Below are 27,364 nucleotides of genomic sequence, written 5' to 3'. Positions count from 1 at the left end.
CTTTTCTTGTACATTTTTAAGGACAGCTTTAATAATGTTAACTCTTGAATGCCTGTCATGAGTCCATCTTACTGTCTTCAACCCCTAGGATCCCTCTCCTCCCCTTACTCGGTTTCATGGAAACTGCAGAAAATTTTCTAAATACTTCTGCTTTTCTGTCAAATTGGTTGAAATCAACCAAGATTTTAGAAAATTAATCAGGGGCCTGGAAACAAAGACACCCCACTAAAGAAACAAAGTTAAAAAATTCTTTCATGTAATACATTTCATGTTTCAATTCCTATAGAACATTTCCTCTTGCTTAAGCCAAACAGTCCCAACAACCAGATTTTGACAATCTCAGCTAAAAGTAGGATGAAGAACTTTTCAAGTATATGGATAGAAAACACTATAGCCAGCTAATATCTATCATGATGGTACTGAGTGGCAGAACAGTCACAAACTAACTCCTTAGCAGACTGGTCCTAAGTTATTTTATCACGTGCATACTGGAGAACAAGGTGCTAAGCACATCTTCTGAAGAAAAGACACTTCTAGAATAAAGCTAATACTTAACATTTAGGGCAACAAGCAGAGTATAGTCATATACCATACTTGAACCAGTCATCAAAAAAATAGTTTATAAAGCAACCCAAATAAAGCATACTGCATTAATCCAGCATACAGATCGTAAAAAAAATTCATTCATCATGACACTGACTGGAGGCAGCAGTGTTATTATTTTAAAGTTAAAAAGAAATCTCATCTGTTTACTTTGTTAGTGCAGCTTCCAGGCATACGCTTTCAGAAAGGGAATGCATATATTGTATAAATAACTCTTGTAGAGTATTCTTCCTCCTGTGATGTGCACAGCAATCACCTTTCTACTTAGAGGCTTTCTATTCTCAAAGTCACTATGTAGATTATGTATTCTGTCTCCAACTATTTACTTCTCTTAATTGTGAACATCCGCTGGGAATACTTCAGGGAAACTTCAAAGAACGTCTCCAGAAATGTTGCTACCAAAACCAGGTAATTGCTCTGGTATTTGGGGTTTAAGATACATCAGACTTAAAGGCTATACTAGATATATGAAGGAAAAAAAAAAAAAGAAAAACCATACACATCACAATCATAAGAGCCCTCTAAATTCTCATCCTCTTTTTAAGTTTCTGATATCCTTTCCCAGTCAAACCAAAGTAAGAACTCTAGACTTTCTAATGCCTACAGAACTGGAAGCAATTAAGCCAAATATCTTCTCATGCCAAAGATACTTTACCATATTGCTTATTTCTTCTTCTAAGATTTGTCCATTCAAAAGTCAGTATAAAAACAGTGTGGCCCAACAAGCAGCCAACAGCTATTCCCATCTTTGCAACCTTTTCCAGAAGAATGGCTCTTAAAGAAGGAGATGCTGCCTAAGCAGCTTTTCTTACATGCACATTCTCATACAGAGATAGACTTGCTACTGACATGAAGGAAGCAGAAGAACAGACGGGAGTCGCTGTAGCAGTTCTTCCTATGCTATAAGAGCCACCAACTCGAGGTTTGTGGGCTAGAAGCCCTCCCTTTTTTGGCCTCTCCATCCCTCTCTCACACCAACTGCTGCTGCTGGAAAGACTACTGTTGACAGTAGTCTGACTGTTGCTGAAAGACTACTGAATGACAGAGCTGGGTACACTACTGCTTATAGAAACACAGGATTAGATAGCACTTCTGTCCCCCAAATGAGGGGAGGTTTGGTACATATAGAGGACAGACTGTCAAGTAGTCTCAAACTCAGCCAGGGAGTTTACTTAAGCTTTCCTAATCTGATAAAGCAGAAAAACAAGGAACCACGTCCTTATCACAAGCTGTCAAACCAAGCTTATGAGAACAGCAGCCTTGAGACCTATGGCTTCAGTGTAATCCAGAAGCTTCAGTTAAATGGTACTGTAAAAACTACACGTTGTTTTACCATGTATTGATAACACTTTCTTTTTTTTATTTTTTGAACCAAGAGAACTCTTATCTCCCTGATACCTCCTTTAAAATCACACGAAGAGTCTATCTACTTCTTGTCTTGACATGATGCAACTTCCACAGCATCTAAAAACTCCCTTTGTGTTTACTTTAGAGTGGCCAGGAGACTAAAAAGAAACTGGAGTAGAGGGAACAACTTTGCTCATGGCAAGGCTTTGTGCACCATTCACTAATGGGTATTTAAACAAAGACTGACTCATTTCCTCTCAATTTATTGAATCTTGTCTTACTGTAGTGAAATGGCAAGAGTGAACATTTGACATCACCTTCATTTTAACAGCAACCGATTAAGATATTGCAGATACGTGACTACCGCTCCATAGAAGCAGCAGCTCACACCAGGCAGCCTATGAATGCCACTTGGGAAGAGCGCACCAAGTCCTGACAACTGATTAATTACCTTTTCCAATGCACTGTTAGTGACTCCTCACTTACCTATCCTCATGTCTTAGTAACTGATTTGGGTTAATAATGAAGGATAGTTTTAAGAGCATTCACTACTAATTCAGTCAAAAAAGCCCACTGGTACAATAGTTTCACTATCTGGATGTCATTTCTTTTTCAGGAAGCTGACGTAATACAGAGTCAAAGCTTTCTTGGTAGCCATACTTTTTCTATTTTTACTAGTTATTATTGAGAATTCAAAACAAAAGATTCCTGTCATCAGCACTGGGTTACTATTAAGTGCTATGAGCTCCAGAATATCCAAAAAAACTATCAAAAGCTAACTGAATATCATAATGCCGATATTTGACAGCAATCAGAAAGCCAAAAGCTGAACAGATAGTGCAACAGAAGCCAAATGCTGCAAAGGCTTATTGTAGCTTGAACAATGCTCCCTGAAAATGACAAATTGAATATTGAGTAACACAAAACAGACTGGGGATTCAGAAAAAAAATCAGAATCTAAAAACTAAATTCAAGACACTTGCTATTTCTTGGGCAGGAAAAGTAAAGGAACATACCTTCGTGTGTGGAGCCATACGCAGTTAAAAGTAACATTGTCCCAGTAGTAAAAGATAAGGATTATTTATTCAAGCAGTACTTAAATATTAGTTGAAATACTGGGGGAAGAAGGGAAAAATTCATTATCTATCACTGTATATTTATTCAGTATATTTTATCTAATGATCACAAAATACTTCCCAAACATTAAAACCTCAGGCACCCAACAAGACAAGGAAGTGTGTGTGAGTGGGTAGGTGGGGGTGTTTTGGGTGGGTTTTTGTTTGTTTCTGTTTTTAACTGGGAAAAGTGAAAACAAACCAAAGCCCCACACCCTGAGAAACATGTCAGTCTGGAAACCTGCATAAGACTCTATTCAGAGACAGTATAGACTGGTGAAAATCTATGAATTTCTAACCTCGTATCTCTGAAGCTACTGTGATTATCATATTTAACAGCAGCATACTAATATTTAACTTGGTATCAACCCTTATTTTCCAGACTTTTTCCATTTTGTTTTGCCTTGTTACAGAACCTAGTATCTCAATTTTTTTCTTCCTGTGTCAGTACACAATTTAGTTGCCAAAACAGTATTACTGTTCAATTTATTACATATTTCGCATCTTATTTCTTTGCTTTCCAGTTAACAGCCTGGTATTTACCACGTTGAATTGGTTTTCTCACTTCCTAGCTCACTTACCAACAATATCCAAAACCTTACAAAGCAACTGCATTATGTATATGAAATAGCTGTAGCTGAATATGCGCAAAGTAAATGCATGCAACCTTAATGGAGCCAAGAAACAGCAACACCTCGGGGTGGAATTTTGTTCAAGGGAGAAGGAAAAAATCCTGCTCGTGCTTATGAAACAAACCCCCTCAAGGAATTTCAGCTGAGACGAAATTATCCCTAAACAACAATAAAATTAAAATTTGGTGATGATGGCTAGACGCCAAGAGCTGCAATACTCTTGCAATAGGCAGTGCCTCTCAGGCGCTGGCTCCAAGATCAAAGCTCAGAGACCTTGAAGCCTCTGACTTGGAAAGCAGGAAGACAATGCCAAGACCGTTGGTTTATTGTGCCACTTTGAAAGGCTGAACCTTCCGGCTTTCAGCAAATTTCCAAAAGCACACCGAACTCCTGATTCGGAAAAGATAAAATCCTACCCCTTGCCACGGCTAGTACTGTTCTACAGTGGTACTCAGGAAATTTTCAACCATCCCTATTCATCCAAGTACCAGCTTTTATTCTTTCACTCATATTTATTGCCACATTTCATCAGAATCCTGGTGACCAGGCATGCTAGAGACCCAAGATCTACATGCAAAAATAAGTTTTTAACTATTAATTAATTGTAATAGCATTCCTAGACCATCTGTTACTTTGGTAAAGTCATTAAACTGATTTGAAATATCACAGCTGAATATACATAATCTTTTTCAGGTGAAAAGCAACTGGGAACTTAGTGTTGCTGCTGGATTAGACCTGCTTGTTTCCAAGTGCTGAAGGAAGCTGAAGCCGTCCAAGCTTTATAATGACAGGTTCCCCATTCTGCAAAGAATGTAATCAGAACTACAGCAACTTCATAAAAGAACAGTTTATTACCTTGTTATATAATTTCCCCTTGGTTGACGTTAAATAACACGTTAAATACAATATTTATTTTATAACATCAAGCAATTTCTACAGAAGGGCTGGCACTCCATCAAGCTGCATGAGTTCAGCAAGAATGTTCATTTCTTCTCCTTTGCACTTGAGAATTAACTGTTAGGGTAGCCTTGGTACACAGCAGCAGGCACCAAGCTTCTCAGGAAGAAAGCTCGCAAGCACCCTATCATTTCTCCATAGTGGTCAGACGCCTCTGATGAGAAGAGCATGTTCTTCCAGAATTAACCTCACATTCAAGGCTTCGGGAAGGTAGAGGGTGTCTTTGAATTGCTACTCAATTGAAAGGCAATTTAACTGCCTTCATCCGAAAACCCAGGGAAGGCTGTTCCCTACCACTGTTTTAAATACCAAATGCCCCATTTCGCAGCAAAGGCGCATGAGAATCTGTTTCTACTACAAATTTAAGTTCTGTCACTCGACTGCAGTTCTGCACTGTGCTGCCAGTTTACAATCTCAATTTGTAATGCATTTACAGACTCTATTCCCACAGAGACTTTGGAAGGGCAAAAACTTTCTCACTAGGACACTATAAATACAAAACAGGCTTTTATTACTGTAAATTTGGACTACCTCTTCAAGTCATAAGTCTTTACACACCAAACTACCAGTGAGCAGAAACAAATGCATCAGTGCCCTGAGCAGTCTGGCTTGTATGGTTTCTTGTGTCATCATGTCTCTGTAACACTACCGGGTATCCCTGACCAGCCTTGCCAGGAGAACTTCTGTCTGTCTAGAAGTGACACAAGGTATTATGTAGCTTCCTGTCCCAGTTCACATTTCAAAATGCTTTTTACTCTCTCGGTTAAGTAGAGCAGCAACACTGATGTGCTGAAGTCATGAAAGCACTGTATTTAGTAAAATAGTTATATATACACATGTAGTCCATCACCTGCCTTAACCACTCAATGCCTCACTAGGTAAAAATCAGACTTGTAGAATGGAAACACCCTATCCCAATGCTGAAGTCCAAGTGCACCTTATTAATGCCCACCAGTTCACTCTGAATGCTATACAACTATCCTGTGGCTGTAAACACAGCCTCTGCGTACTTTTGAGAGAAAACAATGCATTTCAAGCAACAGATTTGTCCAGGTGTTCTGATCTAGCACTGCTTCTTTCTCTCCACAATCATAGGTAAAATAGACATGACTCTTAGAGATAACGAGCAAGGTCAGGAGCCAGTCACTTCAGATACGGAGTTTTTACTCCATGAACCTGCAAGCCTGGATGGTTAACCGCTGTCATTTCTTTCTTGGGGAAGGAGAAAAGAGGGGGAAAATTTTCCTGGCACTCCTAGTAGCAACATTTTCACAGAAAAATAAAAAAAGGAGCCCTTAGCAAAACATTCAAATGATTATTTAAATGTGATCGATCCCTCTCCTCCCCATTGCTAAAAGAAAACAAGAACTGCAATCTAGCAATGCAGATCTCACTTGAGCTTTTTCTCCATGGGCTGGGGCGGAGTGCTATTGTGCAGGCACCACTCTGTCCTAAGCACTCTGCAGCCGCTACGCACGCCTTTATTTCTGCATTCAGCTTGCTTTGGCTTCACACACACAGCAAAGAATCTCACTGAAAAGGTCATTAAAACTAATCAACAGTGGCAGTGTTCCCAAAAATAAGGTGAGACATGGGAAAAGTGAGCAAAACTGAAAGAAACAGAATCAGATTGTGACCAGCAAACTAAGCTTGCGTCACAGAGAACAAACCTCAGAGGAAAGTCAGAGGGGGAATTACATTTCTATGGTAAAGATGGGGGGTGAACACCAGAGAAAAATGGGAGGAAAGCTGTGTAAGCTTTCACTCACACAAGCAAAAAAAAAATCCATCTCTATTCTTTCCCTTTTGAAGTGCCATAAAGAAAATAATACTCCAGCTGTTAATTTTAAGATTGCTCTGCTTCTTTTTTCTTTTTTGGAACTTGAAAAGTGATTTGAAACCAGTTCTTGCAGGATCCTCCCCTCATTAGAAAATTCTGATCACACAACTAAAAGCACTGACACCTGGATGAACTGAACTGCTTGCCAGTGTTACAGCAGGAAGAAAAGAAGAGAATTCATCAATTGCACTACTGAATATGAGTTCATTTATCCAGAAAAAATGCGCATCTTATTGAATGAAAGCAGTATGAAAAGAAAACGCCTCTGCAGTGGCACACCATCCCAGTATTTAAACAATCAAGTGCTCAGGCTGTCTTTTTTTAATATAAAAAGGAAATAAATTCAACACAGCTTCTCAGGCAAAGGTTCTGAAACTGAAAATATCAGACATCCATGTTCTTCCTAACAGGTCTGTGTGTTTCCTCCCTAGTGCAGACCTTGCACAAATTCAAAACAAAACACCACTGAGTTCAACCAGTTGAGATGAGGAGTCTCTAGATTTAATTTCATTCTAGAATAAAGAACTGAACTATTATGATGTACGTGCATCCAGTAAAACATGGCAAAGGGAAATCCTCTATCTCAAAAAAGATCCGCCACATGCACAATGCTCTGCATACTCTCAGAACTGAAATCATCCCTACAAGTCACATAGGAAACCCTGCAATCCTCTCAGAGCCCCACAAGGTTCCCCTAAATGCTGTCATCTCTGCAGTACAGGCTGTGGGCAACCTTTTTAAGGAGAACACTTTGAGGGTACTCCCCTCCAGTCTGACTAAATAACCGCCTTGTCTGTTTATTATTCCCATCCCACAATTAATGTTTGCTGTCTACAAATGAAAGATAAGTGTTTATTGTAAACACCCTCTTTTTTTCCCCACACATTTAATGCTATCTGAGAAGCTAACAAATGAGAAGTGGAAGCCAATGCAAATACCACAAACTCACAGCCAAAAAAATACTAGTCCCTGCCTGAAATCTCGAGGTTGCTTTAAACGCTGCACTTACTCCAATTGCTTTTTTTAAATGCATGCACTAATAGGTAATTGAATGAAAAAAAGAGCAAGTCCACCATCCTAAGATTTCTTCTTCACTTAGAGACTTTTCTCTCAAGAAGCATTCACTCCAACAACACTTTGCAATTACAACCAGGCAAGTATCTCTTCATACCTACTACACCATAGGCATAGACGCGAAGTTCACCCACATGCTCCACTGCTCACAGATTGAAGTGCATGTGGAGTATTATTTTCCTCCAGAGCTGTTCTTTTCCTGCTTCTTTCTCCTGTTTCTTTAGTTTTTGCACTTTTTGATAGCTTACTCCCCTATCTTCATGCTTCTTCCCCCTCTCTCCCAGTTTTTTCCTCCACCATAGCACTGCAGCAGAAGTAAGCATGTGTACGTGTTGTGAGCAAGGTGAGGAACATGACACGAGACATTAAAAAGAAAAGGGTTTAAAAATATCACTTCCCCCACCCCCCCCAAAAAAAAAAAGGTTTGTCTAGAAAAAGCAAAACCATACAAACCCACAAGCTTAATCATAACAGCCATTGTTAAGTTACCAAAATTAACCTTTCCTTCTCTCCATTTACTACAGAGGCAGCCTACATTTTACAGCAATTTCAGTGTTTTAAAAAAATTGGATCACCTGACATCATTAAACAGAGTCACCTTGTGCGAGGCCATCACCACTGGTTCTCATTGGCGATAATACAGATTACAGACTAATCTTGGGAGGTTCGTTCTGATGTGCCTGTTGTGCACGAGGACCTAGATACACAGGGTGTGCTGCTTCAGGGCTACAGCTTGGAGCCATCAGCTACACTGACTGTAGAGGGAGCCTCGGGAGCTGAATCTCAGGACATTCAAATTAGTTAGGAACACAAAACTCTTAAAATAAATACAAGCAAGTTAACTGTACCTATATTTTCAGGTTTATACAGGTAGCTTTATCAAACTTTATCCTGTCAACCACGTATATTTTTGCTTTTAAAATATCATTCACATGTGTGTCAGTGAGCAAGCTATTTCCCAAGATTTACATTCATTTTTAAAGGAAAGTTCTGGACTCGGAACTTTATTTGTCCTAAGACCATTTACGTAATGAACTGGAAATCCCCCAAGGGCTATAGCAAACCATCACCCTTTCTTTCTGAGTGTGTTATTACAATAGCTTGTTTGCTCAGGTTTGTGCCTTGAATACAGTACCTTCTACTGTGCTTTGGGACAAAATAAGATGCATGGGAACACAGCACTTCAACTGCTAATGGTATGTTTGTTTCAGTAAAATCAGGGCTTAATGTCAAAAGGACAGACGAACTCTGTATTAACAAACTACTGAAAAATGCCTTTTTTTTTTTACTCCAGCAAACACACCTTGCAGACGGAAAACTAAAAAAAAACAGGGATACAGGGGAGTCTCGCTGTTAAAACAGACACAGTAATTTCCTAAACTGATGATTCAATATCTGTAATTTAATGATTACTGCTGAAACATGTATCATTTCATTATCAATTAATTTAACATCAATATAGTGAGCAAGAAGAAACAATAGCTGAGGTCACCAGGAAAGCATCCGCACGTAGCATGGATGCTGGCAGTTAATAGCAAGTCAAAAAGTACAACCATGCTATCACATCTGATGATTAAACCCAAAGAATGTCAAAGAACACTCTGGCAATAATACATGAAACGAGGAAGTGTTATTTTTTTGCTTTCCCAACAATGAAAAAAAGTATTTTTATTGTCATAGCACTTCCAGCAAGTTGATATTAAAAAGGAGATTTCATGCCAAAGTTGGCTGTTTAATCAGATAAAAAAGGCTTTCCTATTTCCCATTGTATAGATCAAGTTGGCTACAGGAGCCACACAGAGCTTTGAGCAGCACATTTTTCCGCGAGCGCTGTATCGTTTGATCATAGCAAAGCACAAGGGCTGCCGGGTAATCTGAATGAGAGCTGCAGAAAGAGTGAGCCAGGCGGCCTGCTGAGGCCGAGATAACCGTGTCACCCCAGCACCCTGCAGCACTCCCAGCTGCAGACCTAGGTGCGGGGGAGAATCCCACGCCTCCATTCACAAGCTCATCGTGGACGTTCCTGCAAAGCTCCCAATTAATGCTGCATGTGTTTTACAAAAAAAAAAAAATATATATGAGAACTTTGAAAAACCTCGGCAAGGCCAGCCTCCCTGCACTGAGGAAGACTCTCTTGATTGCTTGCAAAACATTAAGTTTCAAGCCCTTACTGCATCATAAAGTGATATATAGAATTTTCTATGTAGGTCTTTGCAAGACATGTAGCAATTTATGAAGCCAATAAAACCCTGTCCTCTAAAGGCAGATTTCATTATTAGAGGACAGGACACCTTTAAAGAGGTGTCTTTCTACCTGCGATGTTGTCCATCGCATCCAGAAGCGGCACAGGACTGGTGGGTAACATCTCCTGATATGCAGAATCGTGACGGAGGGACCTGCTGATAGGTCGGGCAGGACCCCTGAGCATGATCAAGTTTAGAAGCTCAGCTTTCTACCGGGCAGTGTCCCCGAACACCTCCCTGATACCTGCAGCCTCCTAACCTTTCTGCAGTAGCGAGCAGCCTCCCTCAGTCAAGTCTTTGCTTTCCTCTGTTAACTCCTCTTTCACACATCCTGATTCTGAAGCATGCTTGGTTCCGGGCTGTGCAACAGGCCAAGTGACCTACACAACAAGCACGTTAGCTCTTTTCATCCAAATCCTTTTGTAGCTGCTGACCTGGGGAAAAAAGTCTTCAAAGCTGCAGCCAGAAGTACCAAACCACCACCATTATCCCCAACCCCTGAACAAAGGCAAACTCAAGCCACTTTTAGCCACTGTATCATGAAATGCAAGCTACTTACTTCGACATACTTCCACCAACATTACCACTCTCTCATGCGATTCCAGCGCTGGCAGTAAATTGCAAGATGGATTCTAGACTCCGTATAAGCCCAGCACGTAGAAGTCTCTAATGTGAATAAGTACTAATGTACTGCTTCATTTTTATACTGTATTTTCACATAGAAGCAACAACACAGAACTGAGGTCATTCCAAGTAGCTTATTTATTTTCTAAATAAATAGAACATAACTGGCCCTCATAGAATAATCTGTAGCAGAATAAAGAGCATCGACAGTTTATGTTGTTTAATTTATTAGTTTAAAAAAACAACAAAAACACACACACACAAGGGGGAGGTTGTTGTTGCTTCCTCCCCACCATGACTCTCATCATCCTGTTCTCTTAGAAGTTAAGTTTGAAAGAAACAGCAGCAGGTTCCTTTCTGGTCTATGTATTGCAGACAGGCCATAAGCCTGGACACTAAGGACAGTAAAAAGACTTGCACAGTAAAGCTGATTTTTTTTTTTTTTCCATTCCAAGTTGTCATTCTTTTTCAGACTTCAGTTTAAGGTGATCATTTTTCCCAAGCATTCCAGAAGAACTTCCTACACTCCCCTTTCACTTCAGAAGAATTTCCACTGCCAAGACACCTGCAGTCCAGAGCTTTAAATTCCACGTGCATATAAATATAATAAACAATATATTAAAAAAATAATTAAAAATAATTAAATAATAAATTCCACACGCATATAAATATATATTCATATATTTATTCAGTCTAGCTTTAACTGCCACAATACTATTTCTAAATGTAACACTAGTTCATGCATACACTGCTGGGAACTGAATGATCTAATCTCCATGTGACTAAAAAGTTTGAGTTTTGAGTTAGCAATTTTTCATGCATAGTTAGTTACGTCAGTGTGTCATTAAGAAGCTGTATTCCTTCCAGTGCTTTAGTGTTTAGAAATGAATAGAAAGAAAAAAATTAACAGCTAAATTACAAAATGCTACTCTGAGAATCATATAAACCTAGCCTTTAGACCAAAAGACCAAAAGCTTTAGCAATCAAATCATACCAGTACTCTCAAATTAATAAAACCCTCCATGTGCACAGGCATTATAACACGATAAAAATGTTTGCGTTTTTCAAAAAGTATTTAGAGATTTTAACACAAGCTATCCTAGCAATAGCACATTTATGGTGATTAAAGAAAAAAGCTACTAAGCACAACTGTTACCAACATAAACCAGCAAATCTTCAAGCACAGGACCTCTGCACTTAGATAATGGGAACAACAGCACCTGCAACAGCATTTTGCAGCCTGCTCTGTATTAGGAGCTCATTACAAAAACATCTCAATCACATTTTTAACTCCAGTTGCAGCATGCCAGAATTCAACTTCCATGATATGCTCATCAGAAATGACAGGCTACACAGGATATCTTTTTTCTCGTCTGCAGAGAGACAACTGCAACTTTAATTTTCCTGATATGTTTTTCATCTTCCTTACAGGCTGTCTGTGACATCCTCCCATTTGCTAGTGGATGTGTTTCAAGTCTCCATCTTTCTTCAGAGGAAGAAAAATGTGAAGAGGTCATTTAATTCTAACCTCACCTAAATGGATATATGCTCAATACAATTTAATGCAAATAACTGCAGTAGTAAGCCACAAGAAGAAATCCACACATCCTACATTTTCTGTTGTTAGAAGTGCTGAAAGCCTTTCTAATAACAACAAACTCGGGCCCTATCTATATACAGAAACCACCTTTGTCAAACTAAGCCAAAGGTGAAGAATCTTTTCCTTGCCAATGCAAAAAGGCTGTAAAAAAAATACCTGGCATGCCACTCTAATACGCTTTGTGCTATTCACTGATAATGCAAGAAGTCAGATGGCCTCGAAGTCTCAGGCAACCTTTGAGTTAAGCCATTAAGCCAGCTCTAAACAGATACACAGTTATGTCAACAAAATAAATGCACCTAGTTAAGCTCGATGTTTTTATTCACATTTTATTGGGGCTAAACGTGGAAATCATATCTCTTTACAAATACAGGAAAAATGCTAAATACTCCTTCGGCTCTCAGAAAGCAATGGAGGATGGGCGAGAGCAGGCAGCGAACAGCCAGCCCTGCTACCTGGGAAATGGAGGTGCGCGGCCCAGTGATAAATGGGAGCGCTCGCGGAGCAGAAAGCAGCTGACCATTTCCAAAGGCTGATGGGCAGGAAGTTTCCTGGTGCAATTTGCAGGTCAACAAATCCTTGAAACAAGACTAGGAAAATACTTCACCTGCTTCAGAAAAGAACAGGACAAAGAAAGGCAAGCCAGAATTGAACAAAGTCCTCGGGGAGAAGAGACAACTGGCCACTGCTACATTGCGTTTTCAGGTTTTAAAGGTTTGATTCTCCTCCTCGTTCCTAACATACCAGCAAATTTTTCAGGCTAATAGAGCTAAAGGAGTTGAGAAAAACACAAATGCAAGCTGTCAGTTTCCCAGACTTGGGGGTAAGCGGCAATCAGGTTTAATTGGAGCGGCCTAGATGACGTTAGTGGCCATTACATTTAATAACCCAGCCAGAGCATCACCCAGCAATGAAGCTGGGGATGAAGATAAAGCAGACCGCAGTGAAGTCACCGCTCTGAATTCATGACATCATACTAGTTGCCATGGCAACTGGCCAGTCTCCAGCCCAGTCCTGCCTCCCCTGCAGAAGCCGGGAGCACCTGGGCTGCCACAAAGCAACACGCTTACTCCAACACGCAGCGATTCAGCAGCGCAGGCAATCAGATATTGCTGTGAGTAAATGGCCTTTTCAATACCTCACATCTCGTTCACCTGGCGTGAGACTTTTTAAACGCTCAGGCACGTATAAAGAGGCCCGGTAAAGTATACACGTGATGAAAAGGGTCTAATTGAAAAACTGATGGGTTTCTTCCGCAGCACTCATCGGTTTTTTCAGCGCGGAGCAATTTTTCTATTTGTGCTTTCCTCCCCTACGCACGCGTCTGCAGGCATATACAACAAACCTCTGTTCCAATAGGAAACACGGGGTAAAGAAAGACTCCAAGGGGGGAAAAAAAATCTAAGGCAGGGAGCCCACAGCTCCTTTGTTTAAGGGCTGCCCCAGCAGAGCCTTCAAACACCAGTTGGGTGTTGTTCACGCACTCGCTAAATGCAGTGCATCAAATCCGCAGGCTTCTACAAGCAGCCGCAGAGCAGTCGTCTTGCGAATAAAAACTTCACCCCTTTCCTCTAAACAGCCCTTTTCCATGAGGAATGGCTGCCATACCCAGTCCGCCACCGTTTGCAAACAAATGTAAAAGCTTCAGAAATTAAATCTTTTCCAAAAAAGCTAGGCAGTCAATACAACGATTTATCAGGTCACGCTTAGCTTTCTGACTTACGGTTAAGTATTAAAGGCACAAGTATTTGAAATTGCAGCATCAGTTGTGGCATTTATTAAAATAAATCTCTCAGCATTAGAACAGCACATTAACTTCTTCTTAATAACTTGCTGAATAAAAATCTAGGAGCTTTAACATCACATACTCAGGTCAGTAATACCACGTACAACATTTTGTAGTTCAACCTTGAGGAGAGTTGATTAGCACCAAAGCAATCATTTCAAAAGGAATTTTAACGAACAGACCACGCTATATAGTGAAGTACAAAGTACATTTATTTGCTACCTCAATGGTTCTTACAGAGCAATCTACAAATTTCTGCTGGACCCGAGAACACTTCCACACAACCGTATGTAATTAGTCAACCTGTCGGCACCGTTTCAGTATGCACTGATGTTTTCTGTCAGCTTTAAGAAAACAAAACTGTCCAGGTTACCAACTAAACAACAGCACCATGTTTCTGTCCCGGCTTCATGCCTTTGTTGGACCCTTCCTCTCTTGCTATCAAGCACCCTGATGACACCAAAAGCGAAGGACAGAAGTACAGAGGTAATCTGCCTCTGCAGTCCCCGCTCTTTATAAAGCTCGTCTCAACAAATGAGCATTAGAGACAGCAGGGAACGCAAACAAAGCAAGGAGTTTCAGAAACAGATGATTAGCAGACAGCTGTATCCCACGTGTTTATCTTCATGTTCTGCTAATACAATCACACATAACCAAGAATGATGGCCGCTACCAGAACGAGTGCAGCAGGAAGATCCCTGGTTTAACTACCCATCCACAGCATGAAGTGTGCTCAGGAAACAACTGCCCACACTTGACTGTATATTACACAAAAACTGTCCAGCACAGAAATGAGCAAAGAAATGAGCATGCCTTCCGAATGTTTTTAAAAGCCTTAGGAACAGATGCTACCACTGGTGATAATCATTGGTGTACACAGGCATAAATCCTAATACACCAAGTACAGTTAATATAACTGCCACAACCTTGGAAAACTGAAAGCAGCAAGTAAGTTGATAAAACCTCAAGCAAGTTATGCCAGAAACACGTTCAGATTTCTCAGCTTCTCTATAATCCTAAATTTCTTGAAGTGTCTGTGCTATACAATTTACAGACCTACTTGTGATGTGAATACACGACAAATGGCAGTGAATTCCCTTCCTCATTTGTAAATAGAGCATTTCTAGCTCAGCCCCACATCATATGAAATCACTACCTCAGTAAATAATGAAAAGATACCACTCTGCCCGCAGTTAATTTTGCTTTTTGAGAGATTGACAGATTAACTGATCCCTTGAGCAACTAAAAACGAATGTGTCTTCTCTGAGCGCACACAGAAAATTACGGATTGTCTCAAGACTTCGGAGAGCTTTTTATGCAACTTTTAAATGAGCTTGTGGAATGAGGTTTACCCCTTCTGTCAAGCCTAACATTTGCTTACATTAACCCTACATATGGGGAATGAGACAGAACTGCTGGCACATCTTTGTATGTGGTATTTTTTCCTCATATTATTCACTTGTCAATACCGTTAAAAGAAGCACCAACTGATTTATTTATTTTTAAGATCTTTAGAGACGCCCACACCACCTGCAATCCTGACAGAGACACCACAATGCAAAGAAACTCTACCTGCCCCTCCTTTCTCCCCAGCAAACCAAGCTGAAAAGCTCTAGCAGCTTTAAGATGCAAAGCAACTGTTCTAACTCTTCATGCCTTTATTCAAACTTCCACACAGCAAATCCTTTCTACTGCTGCAGAGTTCATCTAAAAACATAGAAAAAATGATAAGCATTCAAATTCAATGCTATACACTTTAAACTTCGCTGTTAATACATAGTTGTGTTTGCTACAGATGCTGTTAAAAGTGTTACAGAACATTCCTGGATCCATTTTCTATTTTAACTACGTTGGAAACAATATTAACGAAGTAGTTTTTCAGCACAGGCACAGCTCAGTCGCATTCTCTGGAAGTTTTGTGACAGTGGGCTTTAGTCAGTCCTCAGCAGATTTTGAGCGAGTCCCTGCTGCACCACAGAACAGAACCATATAAGGTGCAACCGTGCTGCAAGTAGGTTCCCAAACAAATTAAATCCTATCACGATAGAGCACAGCATTTCTACCTCTCAAAACTCTGAGATATTCTTTACAACACCATTGTCTCCTGCTATAATGAGAAAAGAAGTAATCTCCAAGTAAAACAAAAACCAAAATTCTGCAGATTTCTGAAGTCTCTGCCCATAGGCTAGCTCTAGAATACGCTCAAGACCCTCAGTGGGTCTCACAGAGCTGAGAATCTGCTCAGCTGTGGATCCTTTCCATGCAGTAGTAACAAATGCTGAATGTTTAACACCCACCCTCTTTTCTTTCCCGTATCCTCACAAAGTATGGGACATCAAAAAGAGATTCCAGTTCTCTGGTTCCCATGCAAGCAATTAGTAGGGAAGACCCAGGGGCAACCCCAGATTGCTCCACAGAGCTGGAAACATGCAGAACATGCACAGAACATCATGTTTCCTGAACTCTTTTGTGATGCTGATGAGCACTTCGGGATAGGAAGAGAACCACCCACAAAACCTAAAATGGACTGAGAATTAGTAGGAAAGTGTCTCCTATTTGTTTGAAAGAAGAAAATACCAAAATCACCATGGACCGAAGATCTATCTGACCCTCCTCCAACAGCAGTCAACAGCAGACACCCGGGTACAGGTGTAAAAGCAGGACAAGCACAGGGATAGTGCCTTTGGTTATGCTCCCAAATGCCAAGAATTTGCAGCTCTGTGCTCACCTGAGCCAGAGGTGAAGAACAACATGCAACTGTCTGCTTAGCCCGGCTTTGTAGTACCGTGCACAGACAGAAACATGTAAGCAGCTGAGGTTTGAAAACAGTTTAGAACTGAGATGTAAAAAAAAAATCTGTAGCCCTAGGAAATCGTTGTTTTTTTCAAAACTGAGTAAAGACAACATTGGAAAATTATAAGGTTTCTAGTTTACGCTTTTCCAGTGGATGTCTCCTCTTTCGATAACTCACAGAAGTCTGACCTACAACTGCTGCTACTTCACCAGTCTTCGAGGGCAGTGCTTGGCTAAATCTGGTAGGAAGTGGTGCACCCTGGCAGCCGAAGGCTTCTTCCTTACTGTGGCACATCCAGCCTAACCAAAGAGTAGCTGTGTTGGCAGTAAAATAATAGTCGGATAAAGGATAGCAGTGATGTGATTCGAGCAACTTGCCATGTGTGACTGATTTGAAGTCAGAAGCTGCTAGACCTGGCCTAAGCAAATACACAAAAGAGTAGATTCTCAGCTGTTCTGAAAGGTACTCCTGAGGTCCCATGTTCAACCAGCTTTGTTGCCAAAAGCTTTCCTAAACGATATTCAGACTGAAGTGAAACAGCAAGTAAAGATAACCTTATGACAAAGCCTGTTTAAGGGAAACTAGTAAGCCCCCCGTTTTGCTTGAGGTATTGGACACATTCATAATTTACATTCTGTAGTTCAGATCAACAAAAAGTCAATTAAAAAGTACCATTGGAAAGCCACATACTTCCAGCCCTTGGAACAAACATTACAAATGGAAAGTTATTGCTCCCTTATCCCCCCTACCGCCTGTTTCTCCCCAGGATCCCACCCCGTTTCTGCCAGTTTTACATAGGCTTTATTGAAACAAACAATAGTCCAAAAAGTGACAGCCCCCTACTCTTCCTGCCTCTGTTCCTACTTCTTTTTGGCAGCAACCCACCCTTAAATTGGATTAAGTGTAACATGAACTGTACCCTCAGGTATGATGACAAAGCAACTCAGCCGATCCCTCACTCACAGATTTCAATCAGAATTATCTGGGTGACTCCAGGCAGCTTCGACCACAGTCCCTGCTAACCCAGCTAATTTTAACCCAAATGGATTAGACAGCACCCACACGGGCAGCCCCATCAACAGATGCAAGGGAACAACAAACTCCAGCAGTCAGAAGCAATGACGACTTTCCTGCTACAATTAGAGCTAGAAGAAACTGTCCGCAGCCCAAGCTTTCCCATACGTTTTCCAAAGCATCTACAAGCATGGGTGTGTGTATGTGTGCTGGAGGACAGGGTGGGAAACGCTTGTGTGGGTTGGGAGGGAGAGGGGCAGCATTTCCTGGCATTGCTGTATCTCCGCAGCCTTAGAAATAATCAAATTCAATTACCTGTTTAAACCTACCTTTGAAAATTGAAACAGAAGAGATAAGCTGCTGTACTAAAGATCAGCAGGTAAGAAAAGAATTATGGATAAATAGAAAGGCATCTTTGCAACAGGACTCCTGAAAGAAACTTAAAGCACATTTCTCATTCAGCAGACCATATTAACTAATAATATAGAAATGAGTGATTCATCAAATGTCTGAGTCATTTCTACCTTTATTCACTGTATACTCCTCCCCTTGGGCTATATCCAAGCAGTATAAAGCTACAACTTCACACTGGTATGGTCAGGCACAAATTACTAAGTCACATGGTATTTTTCAAATAAAACTGAATCATCAGAAGGACAAAGAGAACAAACAGCAAAGGAGCTCACTGCAGAAGGGATGGTGGCTTCCCAACAGCCCTTGAGCCTTAAAGAAAAGGAGAAGGGAAAAAGGAAACAAGCTACATCTCCACCATCATTCAACAGGTTTTTGTGCATGTATTTTTTAAGTCTTCCACAGTATTTACTATTTTAGTAATTTAGCTGTTCACGTCTTCATTTTCCAAAAACTTTGTGCCATGCCATACAGTGTCAAACACTGTCATTTTACAGAGACTGCCATATGCTACTTCATTTCTATACAGCCAAATCTAATTTCTGGGAAGAAGGGGGAAAAAAAAAGATGATGAGCAAAAGGTTCGTTGCCACAATGTCACAATTTATAGGAAAGATCATGTCTCAGACTGATCATGTTAAATGGCTGAAGCAGGGATATCAGTCAGAAATTTAGCAAAAGTAACAGCGTGTGTAACTTCCCAGGTACTTTTGTTAGTATGTCCTTTTGAGCCACAGTCTTTTTAGGGTTGTCTCACCGCAAGCAGCACTAAACCAACAAGAGCCACTTTGAGGTCTCATTCACAATTTTTATTTGAGCGTTTCTGCCATGACTACCATTAATGCAATCATACCTGCGACAGCATAAGCCATGCCAAATTGTCAGCATCTGTTGGTCTCTAAGCCACTCTTTTGCTTAAGTGCAGTTTCATTACCAGTTTCGGACATCTCTGTACAGCCTGCTCCTAGAATAGGAGGTGCTGCACAGCACCCGTGGCCCTACACCCCATTGCTTCCCTTGGGTCAGCACCACTGGAGATCACCTTGAGCTCATCAGCTGAGGTTTCGCAGTGGTTTACGTCAACCTAAAGGTGAAGCTATACAACTAAGCTAACAAAAATACTCGCTGCTGCTTCTGAAAAGAGGAAATTTCACTTCTCTTCCTTCTTTCCCCTTCTTCCTCCACTTTCACCCACACTGCTCACCCACCCTCCCTCCTGCACTGGCCTTAACACAGCTTTAGGTGTTTGTTGAGCTGATTTCAATCCACTAAAGCAAAGATCTAAAATTATCTCGGGCCAGTTTTCCACCAGGTTAGCAAGTTAAACTTGAGCATCCTGGAAATCAGTAGGCGCCAGGACCGGCGCCAAGGAAGAGGTATGATCATGCTGCTGAGAGCATGACTCCTCGTTTCTGCCAACGGGAAAGCCATCAGATAGAATGAAATTACGAGAAGACTCGAGTCAACATATGTGCTTCTTGTCCCCTTCCTTCATTGGCCCTGCTATTTGTCTAATCGCATTGTAAGCCAGTTCAGAGAGCTAAACCAACAAAAAACCTATTCATTATTTTTGGCAAGGGTTGTTTTCTGCCAATTTAATTCCCTGAACTCGCTCAGCAAAGGAGTCAGGCAAGCATCTGCACCAGCGCAGAGAAGGGGGCAGGAACACACAGGGAGAGGAGGCCAGACTCAGGCTGATTTAAATTGTCACCGAACTGCATACCCTACAGCAGATCTACATCACGGCGTAGTTAGAACTGACAGTAATCTGTGCCTTTACAACAGGAGTCCTCCACCGCTGATGAGGGGACACGAACGTGTCGGCACCGAAACATCCTGAGCAAAGTCTAACCTGGGCACAAGCTCGCACAATCACACGCACAAACAGAAGAATCACAGTCCTCTTATCTTCGGAAGCGCTATAAAACATTAGCTAATTATTCCCCTGGTAACACCCCTGTGAAAAGGTTCGCTATCATTCCCATTACACGGATTTAGCCCAGGACTGCAAAGCAAGCAAAGCTGGTGGCAAACTCGGGATTGGAACCCACTAAATCCTCTATACCAAACCACCACCTCGTCACTCAGCTGCGCTGTTTGTTAACCCCAAACTGATTCAATTAGCCAGCAGCAGTCTAATAAAAAAACCCTTTTGCAAAGACTTTGACCTTTCTGGTGCATTGTAGTTTCCGACACAGTTATGTTAGCAACAGCAGGTATTTGCTAGGCAGTTGTGGAATAAGAAGCTAGAGAAAGGAATAACACTGAAATTGTAAGTAATTATTTCTACTTCTGGGGAGAAAAATAAGCACACATGAAGCATCGTGAGGGTCAATTCATAAAACTCAAGAAATTTAACACAAAGAACTATAGAAAGGAAAATGTATTTATGTGCATTTTTTTCCTCAATTAACAATTGTCAAACAATTTCAAGCAAAAAAGAGCAATTGCTCAATATACACTAACCAAGACTGGTATCTTCCCTTAATTTTATCAACCCTCCCACACTCAGTCCAGCGAAACCCACGCTTAACTCGCCTGTATTGCAATGCAGCACAAAAGGAAAAGGGGTGGGAAAATTTGTCAACAGAGAAGCAAATCTCTGCAGCAGCAGCCAGCCAGCACTGTAAGTCTATCCAGCAACATGAGCTGGCCTCTCATTCACATACTAGCTTAAGCACCCAAACCACGCATATCACATTTGAAGTCATGCTTAATTTTATTCAACCCCTTCTTTTGACAACAACTTCGTCACAGAGATTGAAAATGTGTCATGAAACAGTCATTTGCCAGAACTGCCACTTATTCTCTCAAGATAAAAATAAGAAAGCCATAACTGTAAGTAACTGCCTAATTGTCAGCTGTATAAAACATCGATATCAAGATTGTCTTATTGGCAACAACACTTTGAGGGGAATTGAGAGTACTGCTGGGGAAAAAAAACAGTACAAAAATAAGCTGACTAGATACATACACATTAAAAATGCTGCAATTGTTTTGAAGTCTTGAACTCTAAAATTTGAGGAAGGCAAATGAATACATTATTTCATAGTACAAACAAGTACTGCAATTTTTCCAGAGAATCGGGAGATAAAATAAACGTGTCTCTGGAAAAAAAAACACTATTTAAAAGAAAGAGGCTGGATGGCAGATCAATCAACAGCATTCTGGACAGGATGTTCTATGCATCTTTGCATATTTGAACAGAACGAAAACAGCAAAAACAGCCTGCTTTAAACGTGGGATTTACCATCTAAACTTTGACGATAATTATTTAAGTGACAGTAGCGGTCAGGATCTCATTTTTCAGGGTATTATTGGGATTGACCACAAGTAGGAAGAACAGTTCCTCACACAGCCGAAGAGACTCCTAACAGAGGATATGCCGGTGCTTCATAGGCCTAACGGACAGACGGAGCTGAAGGTTACCTCACTGATTCCGTCAACTGAGGCAACTCCAGACATCATCACCATTACTTGCTAAGACAAGCATCCAGAAGCTATCCACGTTCAACATCAGGAAGTCAGTATAACACTTATTTGCTTGAATTATTACTGCAGGGTAATCTCTGAGAAATTGCTAGTGACAGCAAAACCGAGATTTTTCCCTCAAGATGACAGGGTGGGAAGCTCAGGTTCTCTCCTTTTCCTTCTCAGAAGGGAGGAGTTAAGCTCTAGCTCCCGCAGCTGATGGTGTTACCACACTGACACATATCCACACATCTTCCCAGTTCTGCGCTTCATGTGGCAGCATGGCTACTGACACAGCTTAACCTTTTCTTCCAACCGGCTGCTAGACTGGTCAGTCGTGGTCAGTTTTGAGGCGAAAACAAAGAGGCAGAACCACCTTAATAACTAAGCAGAGGCAATCAGCCAGTAGAACTACTTAATGGGGAGGATGAGCCTTCCTGCTTCTGTCCCTGATAGAATAAAAGCTTAAGAGACAGCCAAAGTACCAGAACATACCCCCCTTGCAAAAATTAGCAAGCACTAAAGCAGCAGTGCAACCCTCCACCCTCACCACAGCCAGGTAGTCCATAGGGAAGAAAAAAATGTTTCTTTTATTCTCCTACCAGTGACAGAGAAGACCCAAGAAGCAGCTTCAAATCTGACACACATCGGCAGGAAAGTAACATAGCAGTCCTTGCTCAAGACTGAGGAGCAGTACCCCGACACTGGCCGTAGCACCTTCCAACAAGCAAAGATGAGGCCAGGGTTTGAGAAAAGGGACTTCGCACTAGCACGCTGCCTATAGGCTTCACTGCTGAAGACACATTTCTATGCGCATCAACTGGGATGTTGAAGTAAAATTTTAAGCTACGACGCAGGCACACAAATGTATGTTGGAGAGAAATGCATTCATATTTTGGCATGTAAATAACTGAATTTGGAGTCAAACCCCAGCTCAGCTGTAAGACTGCACAAGGCCACTGTCCAGTATTCTGTTCTATAAAAATTACTAAAACGTCAGGGACAAAGAAATTTTGTTTGCAAGATGCAATGTACATTTTTATCATCCTGGATAAAATATCTACAGTCTCAGCAGTGGTTAAATTGCTGCTATAAAGGAAATTGTCCTCAGATAAATGGTTTCCCTATGAGAAGGTTTCAGTGCTACACCTCACCCCAGGTCAATAAATCAAATTAACTGCACCTTGTCCTCTGGCCAATGACATCATCGGCTTGACCACATCTTGTGAAGCGAGTGCAAAAACATATGCTATTTAAGGCATGAAATCATATTACTGCTTTTTGTCCAGCCAGCCTTGTGCTCTTGGTCTGTGAAACAGTCAGTCACCTGAACAGTCTCATTACCGCTTCCGCAGATTTTTTTTTTCCTGTAGTATTCAAGGCCTGTCTTCACCAAGGGTGAAGAAAAAGGATAAATAATCTGAGCTATTATTTTTTGAAACCAAAATGCTTTTCATTAGCTGCAGCTTAGTATTTTGATACAAATTAAATTTAGTACCAGACTGCAAAACACACTGCCTGCATTTGTACGTGAACTCTCCCTGGGCATGTTTCAGAAATGTTTACATGCTAATCTGGCTCAGTTACTTTGAAGAACCCTGCTGATGGGTCTTTTTCTCCATGGGGAAAAAACAATGGTCATGAATGAAAACCTTTGTTTTTTTTTTTCTCTCAGATCTGAAACCCATACCTGCATGAATAAGAATTACTGCTTCTTCCTAATAAAGTAGTCCATTTGTTTTCTAAGTAGCCTAATATCTGGTTTAACACTGAACTACTCTAGATAATTTAAGAGGATTAATTTCAATTTTCACTTGGTGGTCTTAGGGCACAATCACAGCAAACTTATCTTCCTTTCTAGACCCTGTACTGCCTAGTAGCATCTTCTGTCTTGAAAGCCAAATCTAAATGGAAAAAAAAAAAAAAAACAACCAACCAGAGCAGTCAGAGATACAAGCAGCGACAAAAGCATCTGACACACAGCACTGTTAAACTGAATCCACACTAAGCAAAAAGGTGAATAAGATTATCCCCAATGTATTCAATTCTGTTTGTGTTCAGAGGGAGGAGGAAAGCTGTTTAGATTTTGAGTGTGTCTTCCACAGCTCCCTCAGTGCCAGGAAACGTAAATTAGAAGCAACTCTCCTTTAAGGAAAAGAATCAAGGACAAAGGGACCAAAAATGCCCAAGCCTCTGAAAAGCAGATATGAAAGGAACAGCTTTACAGTCTTGAGTTGCTATAAATTAAAAATAAGCTTCTTATTTAAAAGACATGAGTGTTTGAGAATCTATGAGCAGATCTGATGCTGCTCAAGCCCCAGGAGGGTTTTGTTTTTGCTGGCAGGGGTGGAGAAGAGATTGGGGGGGGGGGGGGGGGTCATTTTGGTTATTAGTAAATAAATCAAGCAGCAGAGAGTGAGGCCTAGGCGCCTGCCAGAGGAGCCAGGGCCTAGCTCTCCCCCCTCCTCTCCTCGCACAGCCTGGGTTTGATCTCGGGGCCCTGTGGGTTGCCAAGAAAATTTTTAAAAAGCGAGAGCGAGAAAGAAGAATCATATTGAACCACAAAAGCACATGGGGCGAATGTAAAATATAAACACGGCGTTGAGCTCTGAGTGGCTGTTATTAAAGGTCTGAATTACTAAACATGAGAGGCGGGGAAAGCCGGGCAGCCATTTCAATAATATAAACCTCCCCGAATTAGACATTATTCAAATGAGAAGGGGAATGGGAAGCGGGGGGGGGGGGGAGCCGGGACCCGCACCCCCAGCGCCAGCCCACCGCGGCTGCCGGCACCACGCAGGGAGGGGATGGAGGAAAATGGGGCAAGAAGGGGAAAAAAGGGGGAAAGGAGGGGGAAGGAAGGGGTGCGGGGGCTGCGGGGGGAACAGGGAGACGAGGGGAAACAGGGTAAAGAGCGGCTGGGGGGCGACGGAGGGGGGCACGGAGAAACTCCGCGCACCCCCCCCACCCCAAAAAGAGCAGTCACCCCGCGTCGAGCCTGCCCTTTGGGGGAGGGGGGGCGGCTTTAAATAATAATAAAAATAATAATAATAATAAAAGCGAAGCACGCCGCCGCCCTCCCCCCTCCTCGAGGCCATCCGCACCCAACCACCCCCCGCCTGCAGGCCCTGGGGGAAATAACCCCGGCCGAGGGGGGGGGGGGGGGGGGGGCGGCTCTCCCCGGCCCTCCTCCCTCCGCCAGCCCCCCCGTGGGCCCAGCACCCCCGGCCCCCCCGTGCTGCTCCTGCCCCGCTCGGGGCACCGGCGGCCGCCCCCGGGGCCAAGCGGCTTTTAGAGGGGGGGCGTGCGGGGAAAAGGGGGGTGAACCCAGGAGGGCTGGGGGAACCCAGGCGGGTTGGGGGAGTAGGGACACCCCCCCCCCCCCCGGCCTGCCTGCCTGCCTGCCTTCCTCCCTCCTCCTCCTCCTCCTCCTCCTGGCTGCCCCCCCCCCCCCCTCCCCGACCCCACCGGCGGCGCCGCCGCCCCCCGTGTCCCCGCTGCCCCGGCGGTGCGGGGCGGCTGCGAGCCCGGCTCGGTGCGAGGAAGGGAGGCAGGAGAGGGAGGGATGGAGGGAGGCAGGCAGGCGGGCGGCGTGTGCGTGTGTGCCCGTGTGTGTGTGCGTGTGTGTGTGTGCGCGCGTGTGTGTGTGTGTGCCTGCCCGCACGGGGAGGCTGCTTTCCTTCTCCCCCCCGCGCCCCCCCTCCCGCTCCCTCCTGCGCCGTTAATTATAATAATCCGGAGTACTAATAAATTATGCTAAGCGGGGCGGGCGGGCGGCGGGGGGGCCGCGTGTGCGAGTATGAATATGAATATGTAAAACGCAGTAATGATTACCTGCCGCTGCCGCCACCGCCGCCGCCGAACTCTCATCTTGACTCGCTGCTCCTCCGTCCGCCATTTTGAATATTTTAACCAAAATCGGCCGCCCGGCGGGCCCTCCCCCGCCCCCCGCCCTCCTCCCCTCCCCTCCCCCCGCCGCGCGCGGCCCCCCCCCCGCTCCCTTCCCCTCCTCCCCTCCGCGCCCCCACTGCGCAGCCGCCAAGCCACGGCGCCGCCGCCTCGCTCTGCGCCTGCGCGAGCCTCCCTCCCCCTGCCCCCTCCCTTCTTCACTCCCCCACCCTCGTTGCTCTGCGCATGCGCGCGGCGCTCCGTCTGTCCTCACCCCCCCCCCTCCGTGTGCGCCCCCGCGCAGGCGCGCGGCCGCTGCCCCTTCACCTCCGGCCCTGGCGTCGTTAAGGCGCGAGCCGCGTTTCAGCTGCCCCCTCCAACCCCCGTGCTGCCGCGAGTGGGTTGACCTGGTCTCCGTCCCGGGGGACGGGTTGACCTGATCTCCCTCCCCCCCCCCCACTCCCGGGGTGCTGAGGGGACGGAGGCTGCCGCCCGTTAACGGCCGGCGGGAGCTGTTCCCACCCGTTGGCCGGTTTGCCGCCCCAGGGAGCGGTTAGCCCGGTGTAGGGACGAAGTGCAGGAGTCTCGGAATAAAAGCTGTATGGAATAAAGGCTTTAGGCTGAGGAGGCGCTTCCGAAAGACCTGTCTGTGCAGGTGGCGGGGTGGAAATTAGTGGAACCGCCTCCGTGAGACAGGTGCGCTCCGAGCTCCCGGCAAAATTAATCCCCTATGAATAAAAAGGAATTGAATACGAGGAAAATGAAATAACAGCCGTCGGTCCTGCGTGTGAGTGGCAGTCTGTTACTCCATCAGAAAAGAGCAATTACACAAGGAAACCAGTCTCCAAGGAACCCCTCACAACGCACCTCACAACGTGGGCACTGCCATGCTTACAGGGCGTCTTTCGCCAATGAGCGTTTTGCCCTCTTCCACCTCAAATTTCACTAAACCCAAAGGAAAAAGGAATCAGGCTTCGTGCCCCCATCATTTAAGAAGCATAAATAACAAGAGGCTAGAGAGACATTCAAATCAAATCAGGTTTAGATTCAGAACTTCCAAATTCCAACAAGCAATAAGCCAAGCAGGCTGAGTGACAGAACTTTGCTGGCTCTTGACAGATTTGGCAGAGCAAAAATAAAACTTGCTAATATTCCTAGCCTTAATATTGCACCACATATACGCTATCGCCAAGCTTTGTAACGTGCATTCATAAGAAGAGCAAACAGAAGGTGCAATAGTGTTCATTGAGGACCGGGTCTTAACGTTTTCCAAGGGTCATTAACTTCACCGGGTCAGAGTCCAAGCTGAATTTTCTGCTGGGGCTCAAGATGTCATGGAATAAGATCAACCAGCAAGAATCCATTCTTGCAGGCTGTTGCTGAAGAAATTATGAACTGTATCAGAGGCGGTTGCTGGAATTTTTCATTGCAGGGAAGAGCCCAAAAGGAAAGGCTGAGGGAGGGACACAGCATGGTTTCTCTGGGAGATCCGAATCAAAGAGGTAATCTTGGTATTTTCATTTAAAATTAAGTTCCTCTGGCAATACTTTTTGTGGTTTTCCTTTTGTTTTATTTTTGTTTGTTTGTTTGTTTCTATTATAAAATAACCTCTCAATACTGCCAAAAGCAGAAATGGAAATGGACTGTGCTATGAAACAGCAAAACCCTTGCCCTAACGCTGTAATTCTACACTTGCACATTCATTAGATGATATTCCCTACCGGTAATTAAGCACTTTGTCATGCAGAAGATCTATGCTTAACTCACAGGAGTGAAAATGTAAACAAAGGCATATTGTCATGCCCCTCTTCTGCTCAGCCATGATCCTCCTGGGCCAGTTAATCCAGTTTTATGGCCAGGTTATACCAGCACTGCAGCACACAGTGGCTGCACCGTGCCAGATAAAGGTGTAGAGAAAGGGCCGGCTAGATTAAGCCTCTGCACAGCTCTAATCTTGCCTACGCC

The 27,364-nt window shown here is 43.1% G+C and overlaps 1 protein-coding gene across 11 annotated transcripts in view; it reads right to left on the bottom strand.

Moving 5' to 3' along the window:
• Positions 1–26,878, bottom strand: part of POU2F1 (POU class 2 homeobox 1) — a 106,612-nt gene extending 79,734 nt beyond the window's left edge. For 5 of the 11 annotated variants that reach the window (XM_040567439.1, XM_040567448.1, XM_040567401.1 and 2 more), the window contains exon 1: positions 25,346–25,450. In XM_040567439.1, the coding sequence (XP_040423373.1) occupies positions 25,346–25,409 (64 nt within the window). In that variant the 5' untranslated portion in view covers positions 25,410–25,450. Of the gene's footprint in view, positions 1–25,345; positions 25,462–25,726; positions 25,783–25,806 lie in introns of those variants that run through there. The other 6 variants (XM_040567335.1, XM_040567486.1, XM_040567493.1 and 3 more) reach the window with 4 other exon arrangements.
• Between the last annotated feature and the right edge of the window lie 486 nt (positions 26,879–27,364).

The sequence above is a fragment of the Cygnus olor genome, chromosome 1 (genome assembly GCF_009769625.2).
Source record: "Cygnus olor isolate bCygOlo1 chromosome 1, bCygOlo1.pri.v2, whole genome shotgun sequence".
NCBI classification, from domain to species: domain Eukaryota; kingdom Metazoa; phylum Chordata; class Aves; order Anseriformes; family Anatidae; genus Cygnus; species Cygnus olor.
Note: the sequence above shows the minus strand (reverse complement) of the source record. Positions and strands in the feature narration are given on the sequence as shown.